Below are 16,045 nucleotides of genomic sequence, written 5' to 3' on the forward strand. Positions count from 1 at the left end.
GTTTCATTTTCTCATCAATTCGCTTAAAATCTCCAGTTCATAATTTGTTTAAAAAGACTCTAATATCCATTCAAAATGATGCTACATAAACTCAAAACATAATTGGAATCTTAGCATTGCTATACTGCTACTTTTTAAAGAGCGAATAAGAATAATCTGGAGCAAAGTAATTAATAAAGATGTACAAATATCTATCAACCTATTTTACTTAGCTATGTGTGACTCCAAAATCCATAAAAATATAAAACAGATTTAAAAATACTTTTCTTTCAAAGAGATAACTATTCAAAGATTTATTCTTTCAAAGAGATAACTATTCAAAGATTTATTCTTTAACAGTCAATTTTGAAACTATTTTATCCCTCCTACCAAAGAATTATGGTCTTCTTAAAGAAAAATCTTAATCATTTATACACTCAATCAAATGAGTATATAAGCTAAACTTCAGCAAAGTTCAAATACTTATAAACTAATTTACGATCATCCCCTGGTATGCGCATGAGAATATGATTTATATTAAAACAGCAAGTATTTTCCAAAATTTTATGTGTTCCACTAGAACCCTTTAAGTGGAGAATAAAACGTATACAACTTTAAGTGGAGAATTAGGAAGAAAAAAAAATCTTACCAGCACTAAAAGAAGAACAGATCATTTGAACTCCAGGCCGAGGGCGCTCTGTAAATTTTGCAGGTCTCGGACTGTAATACAAAAAATAACCAATTAAAAATATCTCAAAGGGACCAGCAACACCAGAACTCAGCTGTCTCCAAAAATAACTACAGAAGGACAAAATTAAATAAGAAGCAACAGAGGGCTCCCTTCCTAAAAACAAGTTCAAAATCATTATATGTCATGATCAGCAGGATCTTGTGGAAACTTTAGATACAGATTTTGCAGAAGCTCCTGATTATACGACAATCCACACATGAAACAAAGCCACTGTCACACCTGGCATGTAGTTATTGGTTACACTCACTTCTAATCATCTAATCCAATTTAACAGGTTCTCAGTTTTATACAGCAGAATAGCAATGCACAAATATATAAGGAAATACAGGTCATTTGTAAACATTAGCAAAATAGGTGCTGTCTCATTGGCATATATACACCATCAATCAACAAACTTTTTCAGTATTAGACAGTGTTAATTAAACATCTCCCTCTGTTTACTTTCTATAAAATATGCCCTTTAAGACTCCAAAAATTAAGAATCTTACATTCTAGTGAAAATCTGAAGACATTTGACTCTCACATCAACTATAATGCTCATTTAAAATAGTGATCTATAGGGCTACCCTGGTGGCGCAGTGGTTGAGAGTCCACCTGCGGATGTAGGGGACACGGGTTCGTGCCCCGGTCCGGGAAGATCCCACATACTGCAGAGCGGCTGGGCTCGTGAGCCATGGCCGCTGGGCCTGCGCGTCTGGAGCATGTGCTCCGCAACGGGAGAGGCCACAACAGTGAGAGGCGCGCGTACCACAAAAAAAAAAAAAAAAAATAGTGATCTATAGAAAATAGGTCACACTCAACTATACTTACATTAATTGTATAATTATATTACAGATCATATGTTTTATATTAATGCTATTGACATTAATGCTTAGTGCCAACTATACTAAATTAAATTACAGATTTTACCCATACCAGCTCCAATATATGTACAATGTATACATAATGTTCCAATACAGTGATCATATTTAAAGCCCTTCTTAACATATATTTTGACCAAGTTTTTCCTCAGAATATTAGGAGAGAGAACTAAAAAATAATTAGAGCCTTCAACCAGAGTGCACTGCATAACTTTCACAATCCACAACTACTGAACACAGAACGGTTTCCGTCTTGTGGTCATTTAGGGAAAAAAAGTACAAAATACCTCTGATCTATCAATTATATATTCAGAACAACAGAACACAACAAAAACTATTTTCTAAAATTTTAAAAAGTAAATTTGTAAATTTTCTTAATATTCACAGGCTCTGATACAGCTGAGCATAACTGATATGGAGAAAGAGAAACTTACTAAAACAGTTAAAACCTAAACATTTATTCAGAGGAAAATTAACTCTAAGTAAATTTATCTGAAACTATAAAGGCAACTAAATGCACTACTTCCATTAGTACCTTGTAGACTGTGGAGCTGCATTTTTATTAAGTTTTGGCACAACTGCTCATACATGTGCCAAACAACCAGTTAGTTAGCACTCATAACCAGAACATGCAAATAATCATACAGATTGTCATTTCAAACGAATGTTAATATTTTTAAAGAGAAAAAAACAGATAAGCAGGTACACATAATTTATTTTTAAATGTACATTTGAGGAACTATTTCGAGACAAGGCCTAGAACTCAAGACTCTCTGAGTTCAGTTCCCAGTTTTGCCACTTATCTGTGTGACCTTAGGCAAGTTAACGTTTCTGTACCTCAGTCTTCTAATCTGTAAAATGGGGGTAAATATGAGAACATATCTCAGAGTCCCAGAGAGAATTAGATGAGTTTAATGCACACAAAGTGCTTAGTTCTGTGCCCAGCACACTCAGTAAATTATTATTAGCATTATTAGTATTTTAGTAGGTTCAACCAGTTCAAGATGGTCCATCAAGAAATAACTGCTATTTGGTTTGGCCTAGTGGTTAAGAGGAGGTCCTGACAGTGCACTTCCAGTATTTGCCTCAGTTTTCTCTCCTATCTGTCCTGAAGATAATAATTATACCTTCCTCATAGGGGTGTCATAAGAATTAATGAGATAACAGTTATAGAGTGCCTAATACTAGGCTTGACAGACTAAGTGCTTAATAAAAATTTGTAATCATTATTATCATTTGCACATTTTAGGATTCCAATTCTTTTCTCACATCTGTCTAGGCTTGGACACCTTCCTCCTACTCAGAAATCTCTTGAGCCAGTTTTCGAGTCAACCAGCCACTCAAATTACTCATCTAAGAAGCAGCGTCTTTACTAGTGGGAGTTGTTACCATATACATAAACCCTATATAAAAGTGAATTTATTAAGAGATTTGGGTTTCCAAAACAGATTTCATTTACTGATAGAACTGATTCTTTCAATTAATGCAGACTGGGTTGCTGAAGTCACTTACCCCAAAGATTATTCAAAAGCATTACCGTTCAATACGATTTTTGCCTCTGATTAGTAATTAAGGCCGCATTTTTCGGCAGTTATCAACCATGTACACATAAAGAAAGGAAAACAGGCATTTCAAAGTCTGCGTGTGAGGAAAATTACTCTTACTTTTATGCCTGAACTCAAGCTAAAAGTTTTCATGGGACAATTATAATAACAAATAGAATATTACTTATAAGTAACTAGAAAAAACGTTTATGTCCAAAAATAGGAAAATCACTAAGCAAAGTATGGAACAGCTCAATGGAATATAATGCAGCTATTAAAATTATGTGAAAAAAATTGTTAGGGTAGTGGGTTTATGGGTGAATCTACATAAAGGTTCTGAAAAAAATCATTTATATGGAATACATCACTTCTCACTTCCAAATAAATATTACTGTACTTAGCAATGTAATCCTCCAGAAGCACAAAGTGAGAGCTTAATTTTGTAAACACATTTTTTCTTCCTATGTTGATTCGAAAATTGCTGATCACTTTTTCTTCAAAAACAAGACAGGACAAGACGAAGGTATCAAAATCAGATCATAAGGAGGTAAAGAATACTCAAAGGAGAAAACAATTAACTACTGCTATTGTCCATACTCCAGTGAAACATTTCAACTTTTATCTAAATGCCTACAGAAAGCCTTTACTATTCTAAATATTAAGAATGCAACTAAAGTGAAATCAGCTTGCCTTCTCCCAAGAGCCAAGTCTTTGATCACAATCCTTTCTGCAAAAGAAGTATAGTTTGCTGTATTATGCTACCCATGCTGCCACAGCCCCCTAAATGCCCTGCCATAAGAGGCACTATTCAGGAATGTTCACACATATGAGGTTTATCTAAACATTACTGTTTCGAAATAACAAAGACATACACAAATTATTTTATTAAATAACTCAATTTGGGTTGATAGTTTATAAACAGATGTCAGAAACAATTATTGAGATATATCTAATCTAAATGACTTTTTACCTTGAGAGCTCAGAGATGGCCATTTCAACACTATGGAATCACTGTATGCACTACCTCCCCATTCACAGATTTCCATGGGGTAAATACAGCACTTCTCCCACTATATCCACTTAAGAGGTGGCATGACACAGCACAGAACCAGAGGGCAGGGAAATGTTACAGTCCTGGCCTTGCCATTTTTAAAAACTTTTAACTGTGGGAAAGTTGGTTAACTTTTCTTTGCCTCAGTGTCCTTAATCAAAACATAATATTGTGCAGACAACTTATTTTGATAAACCAAGATATTATTATAGGTGAAAGCACAAATGCAAAATGCTATTATGGGGCAGAGGGAAGGGTGCATCTATCTACCTTGATGTAGTTTAGTGAAAATTTAATGATTGCATTTTCCTAAATTTCCCTAGATCTACAATAAAATACAGTCTATAGATGCGATAACAGAAATAATTACAATTCTTCTACAGAACTAGGAACTCTGAAGATTATGTTCTCAGTACCAAAAGGAGTTACTGATATGTAACTGCAGCATACAAAACAGAAGTGGTAATAAGACAGGTATATTCTGAAAGAGCTAGGGCTAGGAAAAAAGATAAGAGAAAAAAGAAATAAACATGTTAAAAATCTTTCTTTAAAGCATGAAAACAAAAAGGAAAGCATAAAAATGAAAGAGGTCAGTGAAGAGACAAAATGAATTTGTTACTTACTCAAGGAGAAAAAAAAGTAAAATTATTCCTATTGTTGACTACTTCATACTTTTGTGATTTCAACCATTAAATTATACACATTTATTCTATGAAATAGAAGAGCAACTGACTTTATTTTAAGGGTTCCAGCATCCCACAGCCAAAAACAAATAGTGCCATCTGCCCCAGTAGAAGACAGATATCTCTTTGAGCCACTGCACAATGGTGAGAACTGAAAAACAAAGAAAAAAAAATTTTTACAAGAGTAACACAGTCCAAATAATAAACCCATCTTGACCATACAAACAGCAACTAACACTAACAGTGACAGAACACTCAGAATTGACGAAGGTCATGGCTACCACGTTATTTAAAGTCCATGTACTTATAAAGAAAAGAGAAATACTCCTTTTTTCATTTTAGTTGGCTTTATACAATGGATAATAAAAGTGACTTCTTAAAATTTACTTTAAATTATAACAAGGATTTTGCAGAGATTAAAACGATTACCTGTAGTGACGTTATAGATGCACTGTGGCCCTGAAGAACAGCCAAAGGCGCGCATGTTCGCAGACACCAGACTCGGATCATTTTATCACAACTTCCAGCTGCTATCATTGTATTCTCATAGTTTACAGCCATGTCTGATATTTCAGCAGCATGGCCTCTTAAAGTAGCTAATAATCTCCCATCATCTGTTGCCCAGATTTTCACAAGACAGTCATCAGAACCCTTAAAATAAAAATGGATATTAATAGAATTAACTCTAAATTTTAATTGGAATTCTTAACACAGATTAAAAAAAAATCATATCTGTTACATCCACTTCCCAACAATTATAATTTTAAGTACTAAAAAGTGTTAAATACTTGTGTTATGAATTTTCCTCTACATAAGACTACTTTATTAAATTATTCACTTATAAAGAATACTTGTGTGCCCATCATCTAACAGGAAAAGTAGGATGTTAGCAATAGCTAACATTTACCTATGGTCCCCTACCCACTACCTATATGGTACCCTCTATATAGAACCTTGTAAAAGAATCTGAACATCTAAAATAACAAAATTATAACTGCAAAACAAATGTAATACACAACAGTGACTAATCCTATCTATGTTAATATAAAAATGAAAGGAAGCATATTTGAGGTTTTTTCTCCTAAGAAGCCAAAATCTATGATACATGAGTTTCCCATCACTGATCTTCAGCTAAATACATTACATATAAAATTACCCATCAGTTATAAGAAAAAAATTAATTTTATCTGTATGAAGTCAATAAAAATATATATATATTACTTGTTTGTTGCAGCAGCATAAGCTCAGGAAGAAAATGTAAAGAATACAGAGTTTCCTATGAATTCCTATATTTACAAATAAACACTTCAATTTCACTTAGCCAAAGCAGCAGTAAGACCTTTTAGACTTTTTTTTGTTCTCTAATTTTCCTTATTCATCCTATAGCTCAAAGTTTACTCTTTTACCAACCTATTTCCCCCTAGTTTTTATTATTAAAAAGTTTTAAACATACAAAAAGTAGAGAATATTACCATTAACCTCATATATCCATTCCCCAGATTCAAAATTTATCAAAAGATTGCAAAGACTGTAGTTTAGAATTCTTTACAATCTTCCAATCTAATTTGTTAAAAAATACACACACAATTTTATCTGATATTAGAAAGTACTTAGAGGATCTACAAAAGCAAGTGACACAGAGAAGTATCCGCTTCATACTGATGACAGACATGACATATAAATGATCACAAACACAGTATTAACAGCATATGTTAAATGCTGTACCTTAAACCACATTCTGCCAACACTACCTAGAGCACTCTCAATTAACTATAAAACCAGTTCTTCTGACTGACCTTTGAAGCAAATTAAATTGGTTACCAACCACTGAAGACTAGTAATAAAACTTAACTTTGGTGAATTATTCACATGAAAATCTGGTATTCCCATCACGTTCACTTAATCTCAAGCTCTTCATCTATAAAATAAGGAAGTTAAATTGGATGATCTCCAAGGTTCCTTTTTAAAATTCAGTGATTCATGCATTCATTTATCCATTTGCCTTGCGATTAAATATGTGCCAAACACTGGAGATTCAAGGGTGATGAATAAAGACGTAGTATTCCTGTCCTTATAAAGCAAGGCAGAAGAATATAAATGCAATAACATGTCCTAAGTCCTATACTGTTAATCAGTAGAGATCTAAAAGGAGAGCAGTCTGTTCTTCCTCAAACGTGGAGAGGTAGACTCTGGAAAGGAATCCAGAAGCAGTGATGTTTGGACAGTCAATACAATGTAGTAGCTTAAGAGCACAGACTCTAGAGGTCAAGAAAAAAAATGGTTAAAAGATCAATAAGAGAATTAAAATTACATCAAAAATGTCTCTCTGGGCTTCCCTGGTGGCGCAGTGGTTGAGAGTCTGCCTGCCGATGCAGGAGACACGGGTTCGTGCCCCGGTCCGGGAAGATACCACATGCCGCGAAGCAGCTGGGCCCGTGAGCCATGGCCGCTGAGCCTGCACGTCCGGAGCCTGTGCTCCGCAACAGGAGAGGGCACAACAGTGAGAGGCCCGCATACCGCAAAAACAAACAAACAAAACAAAAATGTCTCTCTAACACAAGCCAGTAAAAGAGAAGCAGAAGAACAAAAAAGAGATAGCACAAATAGAAACTATTAGTAAAAAGGTAGAAGTAAATCCAACCGTATCTAGAATTCCATTAAGCGAGAGAATGGGACCTGGTGCAACCACTTTCTACACGTTTGACCTTGGAAGAGTTACATGTACCTTCTTTGCCTCATTCTTCTAATCTACACCTACCTCATAGGGTTGTCGCAAAAAAGAAATGAGTAAATGAAGGCAGAGCGCCTGGCATAGAGTAAAAGCTATACATATACATATTTTTATATATATGTGGACTATCTACTATTACTGCTTTTGTTGCTGGTAGTATTCTTATTCTTACTTTAATAATATTCTTATTATTTTAAAAAGAATATTCCAGATGGCAACTAGAGAGAAAAGTATGATCAAAGGCATGAAAATGTGAGAAGTTCAGGGAACTGCAAGTAGTCTGTAAGCTAACAAAGTGTGAGGTGAAGGCGAGAGGATGAAGTCAGGGAAGAACTGTGCAGGCCCTTTTATGGGATACGAAGGCGTATGGTATGTAATGGGGATCACTTAAGGCGATCAAGCAGGTGAATATCAGGATCAGATTTGTTTTCCAAAGATCATCCTGGCATCAGTATGAATTAGGCGAGAAAGTAGGAGGCCAGATGAAAGTTGTTAAAATAGTACAGGCAGGAGAGAATGGTAATATTGTTATTCTAGAAGAGAAGGATCAGAAGAGATGGCTACAATAGGTATTTGGGGGAACAAAAAGGATGAGGATTACATCCCTGCCAACTGTGGGAAATGAAGAAGGAGCCTGTGTGTAGACTGTGATTTCCAGAAAGCTGGTCTACAATACCACCTGGCATTGTAGAAAGAAGTGCACTAGGTACTTGTTGGACAACCAAAAAAGGCTTTAAAACATTTATTCAACCCTCAATTTCTCTAAATTCCACAAATTAAGTCAATTTATTCACTTCATTTGCTTACCTTCTAAAAACTAAGGCAATATTTGCCTCTGACCTACATTCACAACAAAAATAAAATTTTAAGTATGCTAATACAGGCAGAATATATGAAAAGAGTAAAATCATGTCATCTCATTATTTCTTATGTATCTGAATTAAGAGTCTGCTGTATATTCTACTGTAGAAGGTGTAGCACATATTTTCCATGTTAACAGAAAAAACAAACAAACAAAACCCACACATCTTTTTGACCAAAATGCCAGCTTTCAATGAAAAGGACAGGGGCAACCTGTTATCTAAACTCAGCTTCCAGTGACTTTTCACTAATTAAAATTGAACAAAAAGCCCCACTATATTCTTATTGAGTTTATTAAGTTCACTAATTTAATATTACTTTATAATTCTGCTTTATTTAGACAAGTACTAAAAAAACCCCACAAAACCAAAAACCAAAACTTTTGTTTTAAAAAAACCCACTGTACACAATTCCCCCTAGTGTGTAGTATCCCAACTAACCTTTCTTTTCTTCCATTAAATTGCAGGAGAGAAATTTTTCATCGTACTTTCACTCTCTTCACTATCCTCTTTTATGATATAAAGTAGTATACTATCCCCAACCCTTATCCCTGCTCACAGAACTCCTGGCAGAATTTCAAACCAAACCCTAAAGCATCCTCAGGCAACTTCTATTTCATCATTCATTACTTGTGATCATTCATCTGTTTTTAATGGAAATGTGAAACTAAATATGATTTGACAAAATTCAACTAAGTTCTTTTAAAATGACTATCAGAAATACAAGTACACATAAATAATTGTTTGAAAAGGACTGCAGACAAGAAGAAAAATCAAATTTACTGGGAAAACATTTTTTAAAGCACCATAAATGTGTTTAAGTTGAATGTGGAAGGATGAACTAAACTTTGATAAAACTACTCTTTTTAAAAACACCAAAATGCAGAGAATTTGAACAAATGATCTTTCTTCCCAGAAGCCTACCTCAAATGTTAGTAAAGTCAATAATAAACCAAAGAGTAGGACATTATAAGTTTTCAATCAAAACTTTAAAGACAGTACGGACATTAAAGCAAAAGTAATGTTATTTAAATGGTGAAAAGAAAGAGATGGACAACACAGGCACAGGGGTCAGCCTTGGTAGGAGGGACACATAGGCTCCTAGGCTTCATGAAGGGGGAAGAGGTATGGTGGAGATAGCAATTTTAATGCAAGCAGCAAAGAAATTAGATGATTCTAACCTTAGCAAGTAAGACAAATATCTGAAGATTATTTCCTTCAAGTGGAGAAGGGGGAAACAAAGAAGGAACCAAAAAAAGGTGAGCAAAGTTTGAAAATGTGGTGGAATTTTAAGAGCAATAAGAAAAAGGGAAAAAGCCTGGAAGCAACAGTGAACTTCCTGCTAAAATTAGATAGCATGATTTTAGAAAAATATCTCAACTGACAAGTTTTTTAAGCAAAGTTCTAATGCCTAGGGGAAAACGAAGTATTCATTTATTTTCAGTAACATCTAGATGTTGCTGCTAGGACTGGGGATTTGGCAAGGTGAGAAAAGTTGGGAGTACGAAGTATAAGTGGGAAACTAGAAACAAAAATTAAGCTGGAAAGGTTTTATCTGAGGAAGGTAATAGAAGGTAGGGGTTTTAAATGCCTGTTAGGGAGTTTGAATTTAACCTGGTAAGGAAGCTACTGAAGAATTTTAAGCAGACAAGGCATAGTCACTATAATATTTTAACCACGATAAGTTTTAAGAAATACACGAACTGGTGAAAACTGAAGATGCTTTTATGGAATTCATTTTTTAATCAAATTATAATATTAAGCTAGTGGTTAATGCCAAGCAAATATAAGACAGTAGTGGATCATTAGTGTCACTTTTCAATAATGTAAAATTGTCATAATTACCATGAAAGAGTACTCATTAATATGTTATCATTTGTCTGTTTACATCAAACCTAGTATAAAGATAACAAAAAGAACAAGTAGCTTTGGCTTACATAAATCCCCAAACAAATGAGATATACCAAATTTACATTGCTTTCTCTTAAACGTCAAGACATCTCATCAATGCAAAGATAAAGCCAAGAAAGCTGAAAGAGCACCTTATCTCTATCCTGAATAAACAACAATGTAGATATTATTTGTGAAAAGGCTTGATAAAGGGTGGAACTTAAACAAAATTTAGATTTGCCTAAACTTACGAATTTAAAGTACCCTATAAATTTTCTTATTCCACAGCCACACCTAAAGCCACACACACAAAATGATTAAGGCAAGTGCCTTTAAAACTGTCAACATACTCTGTAGCTTAGGACAAGAGGAAGGAAACGGAATCAGACATTTACTCTGGAATCATTATTTCTTTAATACTTTTAAGTAGACTGTTGGCACTAATGGCCCTTTCAGCGTACAACTAGATCTCTTACACTGCAGGTAATTCTCATTTTATGTCTATCTAAAAGAGGTTCCTATTTTGTGAATCCCTTTTGGAAACTCAAAGTTTCTTCAAAATAAAAAGTGTGAGAGGCAAATTTCAGATAAATAAAAACAAACGCTGACATTCTCTATAGTTAAGCCCAGGCAATAAATGTACTGTACACATTTGCTTTTGGTATTCTGGTAAAGGAAGTTCGACAGGTCTCTGTGACATGGCTTTCTACTTTGTCATGCGCTTGGGTATTAAAATGCTCCTTAAAATCTACAAAAAACGTCCTACCTATTGATATGAAAATTTTATGAAACAACTTCAGACACAGGGCCTTCTTCAATCACTTAAATTCTATGTAAAAACTAAAGCAGAACCTAAGGTCAAATTTCAAGTTTCTGGAAGACAAGTTTTAAAGAGCTTAATTGAACTATTTATGTATATATGTATTTATTTATTTAAACTAAAGCTAGAAGATTAGAGGTAACAACTATGTGAACCATTCAATGATGAAGAAAGCTACTTTACAGGATGGAACAGTAAGTGACAAAGAATTGTGGACTTCTGTGAGCAGAAAACCGCACACATTTGGAAACGGTACAGCAGGTTGATTCTGCTCAGATGACCTTAAAATTAAAAAGTAGATCTGTAAACCTTTCCCTGCTAAAAGAGAAGCATCAATTGAAGAGACCAACCAAAGATTACTACTTTGACATAAAGATAAATTACGTGATTTTTAATCTTATAGTGTCTTGGAGAACTTGGCAGTCCTTGGCAGAACCAACAAAGAGAATTCTCATTTCTCGCTACTGCTGCACAGCTTATGAGTCAGATTTCACCTCTTGATGTCATTAGAACAACAGAATTAAATGTTAAAACACCGTGTATATGGTTATGCATACTATAATGTCATTTTCTTTTCAAGCTAAAAAGTAGCCTATTCAGGCAGCTAAAAGTGCTTGTAATTTAAATTTAGTTCAATGTTTTTTTCGAGAAGAGGCTATTGATTTTCTTTCTTACCCATCTATCAGACCCCTATTTCATTTCCCTTACAAATTACCCTAAACTTCAGTGTCAATCATTTCAACACATGCCAAATTTTCTCACTCCCTTGTCCACCTAAACCACCAATGACTAACCTTGTATCAATGTAATCATCACTTGCTCTTATCCTGCTCCCAGATACCAAGTACCATTATGGAAAAGAAGACAAGGACACTAAATCTGCAACACTGCAAATTCGTAACTCCTGTTTGTTTGGAAGGCTAAGGCTAATCAGCAATCCTTTTCCCCCATTCATCACTCTTTCCTTATCACCAGGTTTGATCACTCATCTCTAGAACCCAGTCCCACTCCCTAACCAAGACTCTTATCAGGCAAAATATTTCACTTTGAAAAGCAGAATCTGTTCATTGTAACCCTAATCATCTATCTTTCTAAGCAGTCCAAATAGACTGCTCTGTATCTATTTCTTCATTTACCTACCCTCCATAAAGACCACTGTACATCAAGTACCTCCTCTTATATCTGTGCTCCTAGTTCCTTACCCTTGACCCAGTTTTTCAAAAATTTACCTTCCTATAAATTACTGTACTCTAGCTCTCCTTTCCATTACTACCAAACTTATTGAATATACAGCATCATCCCTACACTACCTCCCATGTACTTTTAAAAAGTAATTTTGCATTTCAAACTTACAGAAGTTTCAAGAGCAGTACCAATGTCTTCCATCACTCAGATTCATCAACTATTAACAATCCACTGCATCAGCTCCATCACCACCTTTCTTTCCTTTCTCTCAACACACACACACACACACACACACACACACACACCCATTAGTCTTTTTCTGCACCATTTAATAGTAGGCTGCAGACTTGACGCCCCGTCACTTCTAAATATCCCAGTGTGCCTTCCTCTAAAACAAAGACACACGTCTACCTAAGTTGGGAAATCAATATTGATAAAACTGCCATCCAATCCACAGGACCCATTCAAATTCTGTCAACTATCCCGATAATGTTCCCTTTTCCTTTTTGGCCTAAGACCCCATATAGCAACATGTTAAATTTTGGTTGTATTGTCACTTAAGTCTCTTCAATCTGGAGTATTTCCCTGAGGCTTTCTCTGTGTTTCATGTCCTCAGAAGTTCATAAAGAATACAGACCTTACATCTATAGGATGACCCGGAACCTCAGTCTGTCTAATGTTCATTAATGACCAGACCCAGATCATACTGTCTTGGTAGGAATCCCACAGACAAGATGCTGTGTTTTCCTCAGTGTACCACTTCAGAGGATACACAATGTCAACCCATCCCACCACTAGTAAAGTTAATAACTTTGTCTTGTTAATGTTTCCCATGTTTCTCCCCTGGAAAGTTGCACTTTTTCCCCTTTTAATTAATTAACTTGGTATCTTGGGGGAACATATACAAGATTACGCTAAGATCTTCAAACCAGCATCTACCAGTCTTAGCCTCCCGCAAATGAATCAACCACCACTATGATAGTCGCCAAACCACCATTCTTTCTACAATTATCAGTTGGCATTCCACTGTAAATAGGAGTTTTCCCTTCTTTCTCACTTATTTACATCAGTATAACCCATGGATGCCTACTTTAATCAGTGGTCATAAACAACTCAGTCAAGGTCCTATCCGTCCTCATGGAGCTTATTAGTAAGAAAATACAATAAAAGCTCATTTTAAAAAATAAGTTTCACACAGTGACAGATATTATAAGAAAAATATAGTAAGATAAGGTGATAGACACTGATGGAGTATGAGGAAGGAAGGCAGTCAGGGAAAAGTCGCTAAGAAAGCAGTGTTTGAACAGAACTGCTAAAAAAGGAATCAGCCACAGGAATATTTTGGAGAAGACAATTCCAGGCAAAGGGAATAGCTAGTACAAAGGCTCTAAGCCATAAATGGGCTTTGCGAGTTTGAAACACAGAAAAAGACCAGTGTAAATGAAGCACAGTAGAAGAAGGGAATTTGTCTTACAGACATTTTTGTATATATCTTCCCTAACAGAAGTTTCTTACAAGAAAGGACATTATTCACGTCTGTATCTCTAACTGACTGGTTCATTCATTCATCTTTTTGTTGTCTGCCTACTGTATGCACCAGATATTCTGTAAAGCACTGCAGACCTAAAAATGTTTAAGGAAAAGGCTTTGTTGTTAGGAAGCTCACAACTTAATAGAGACAGACCTCTAAACAAATTCACTGCAACACAGAGGACAATACAATACAATAAAAGTATGTTCAGTGGTAATACACCACATTCAGAAAATAGCCTATTTTTTTTAATTGTCAAGTTTTGAAAGATTAATCTATACCGTCTCTAATTCTTCAATTCCCAAACCTTCCTTTGTGCATTGCAATCTCACTTCTACCCCTAAAACTAAAATAAAACATTTTTTCTTAAGTTCATTAATAGCCTTGCCAAATCCAAAAGATGCCTTTCAGTTCTAATTTTACTTTACGTTTTTCTACCTTTCGTGAAATACTAATCCTTTGGCTTTTAAGACACCACTTCTTTTTCTATTTTTCTCCCGGCCTCTTAGGCAGCTCTTTCTCAGTCTTAATTATTGACTCCTCTCCTCTTCTTTAGTTTGCTTTAAAGTTGAAGTTTCAGCCTTTGTACATTACACATATGAGGTAAAAAAATCAATTTCCATATTCAACGATTCCCCAGTTCAATCTTCTAGCCTAGATCTCTCTCCTGAGCTCTCACAACCTGTTGAGCATTTCTATTTGGCAATCTATATAAGTATCTCAAATTCAACATGTCCCAACCTTCACAAACTTCTCCACTTAAATCCTTACCACAGTAAGTGACACGACTTTCTAACCAGTCACACAAGTTAAAAAACATTCCCTACATTCCTCCCTACATTCAAATGAACCTTTTAAATCCTAGAGATTCTATTTTTAATCTGTTAATTCCATCCCTACTTCCACTGTGAATCTTTCATGGATCACTGCTACAACCTTTTCACCAATACCTCCGTATAAAGACTTAGTTTCAATCCATCCTCTACAATAATGCCAAAGAGATCATTAAAAAGAGAAATTCTGCTCACTCCTCTGTCTAAATCCATCACTTTTCCTCCATGCCCTCAGGAAAGACATCCTTTCATGTCACAAAAGAAACTTAATGATTTTGTCCTCCAACAACATCTCCAGCTCTTGCTTAGCAGTGGTCCATATTTATTCTTTGCCATGTCCAATAATACACAATTGCATGTTAACATTCTCCCAATGACTGTAAATGCCTTTCCCTAACTCTGGAATACCTAGCTCAGTTGAGGTGTCACTTCTCTAGGAATTTTCTCTTACCATCTCCTACCACACACTGAATTAGGTACCTCTCTCCTATAGTACACCTCAGCATCTTGTGCTGCCTCTAGCAAGCTTATCACATTGTATCAATATTGTGTGTTGACTCTCTGTGAACTCTCCAGTGGCAGACACTATGTCTGTCATTTCTATATCCTAAGCTTTTAGAACAGTCCGCCTCCTAAAAGACTGAAGTTCATTAAAGGAGTGCATAAACTCATAGTCTTTATTATAAATTACTGAATTTATATAAACAGTTTATGCTCTTTTGCCTTAATTTGAAGAGGTACATTTTATGTTTCTGAAAAAAGAGGGGAAATTTTTTGTATGGTCCTCAACATACTTTTATGAGTGAATGGCTTACTACTGAGAGAATTCATTAACTCTGCTTTTCTTTGGCAAATATTATTTGACGCAATGATTCTGAAATCAAGTAAAAAAATTTTAGAAAACTAAGAAAGAGAGAGAATTAGGGAGTAGTCTGACTTGCTAATTATGCTACCTTCCTCCCTGGGTTCTTCTCATTATTCTACTGGGAAATGTCCATTACTAAAATATTCTACTACAAAATTTTTCCTAACACAGAATTTCACTTATCAATCACAATGATTTCAATCTTGTACAGCATTTATAAATAAGATTTTAGTTAGGTAAGAAAATAAAGTGGAAAGAATTCATTTAAATCCATCTATAAAATTAAAAGCAGCAAGTGAAACTTAATAACTGCTTCCTGTATATCTTGTTCTATACTAACTGCATGCATCATTTCATGCAATCCCACAAAAATCCTGTGGGATTGGTACTACTATTATCTATTTCCCTTCTTTTTTTAACAGCTGAGAACACTGTAGATTAAAAGGGTGAGGTAATCTTTGT

The 16,045-nt window shown here is 35.0% G+C and overlaps 1 protein-coding gene across 4 annotated transcripts in view; it reads right to left on the minus strand.

The window, feature by feature from the left end:
• PHIP (PHIP subunit of CUL4-Ring ligase complex) overlaps positions 1–16,045 on the minus strand; it is a 127,423-nt gene that overhangs the window by 74,020 nt on the left and 37,358 nt on the right. For all 4 annotated transcript variants that reach the window (XM_089921755.1, XM_089921756.1, XM_089921757.1 and 1 more), the window contains 3 exons: positions 5,298–5,519; positions 4,919–5,019; positions 629–699 (listed from right to left, as the gene is read on the minus strand). In XM_089921755.1, coding sequence (XP_089777881.1) covers positions 629–699; positions 4,919–5,019; positions 5,298–5,519 — 394 coding nt within the window. The remainder of the gene's footprint in view (positions 1–628; positions 700–4,918; positions 5,020–5,297; positions 5,520–16,045) is intronic.

This window comes from Delphinapterus leucas, chromosome 12, assembly GCF_059928025.1.
Source record: "Delphinapterus leucas isolate spDelLeu-1000000601 "Yukka" chromosome 12, BTC_Dleu_Yukka2, whole genome shotgun sequence".
NCBI lineage: Eukaryota > Metazoa > Chordata > Mammalia > Artiodactyla > Monodontidae > Delphinapterus > Delphinapterus leucas.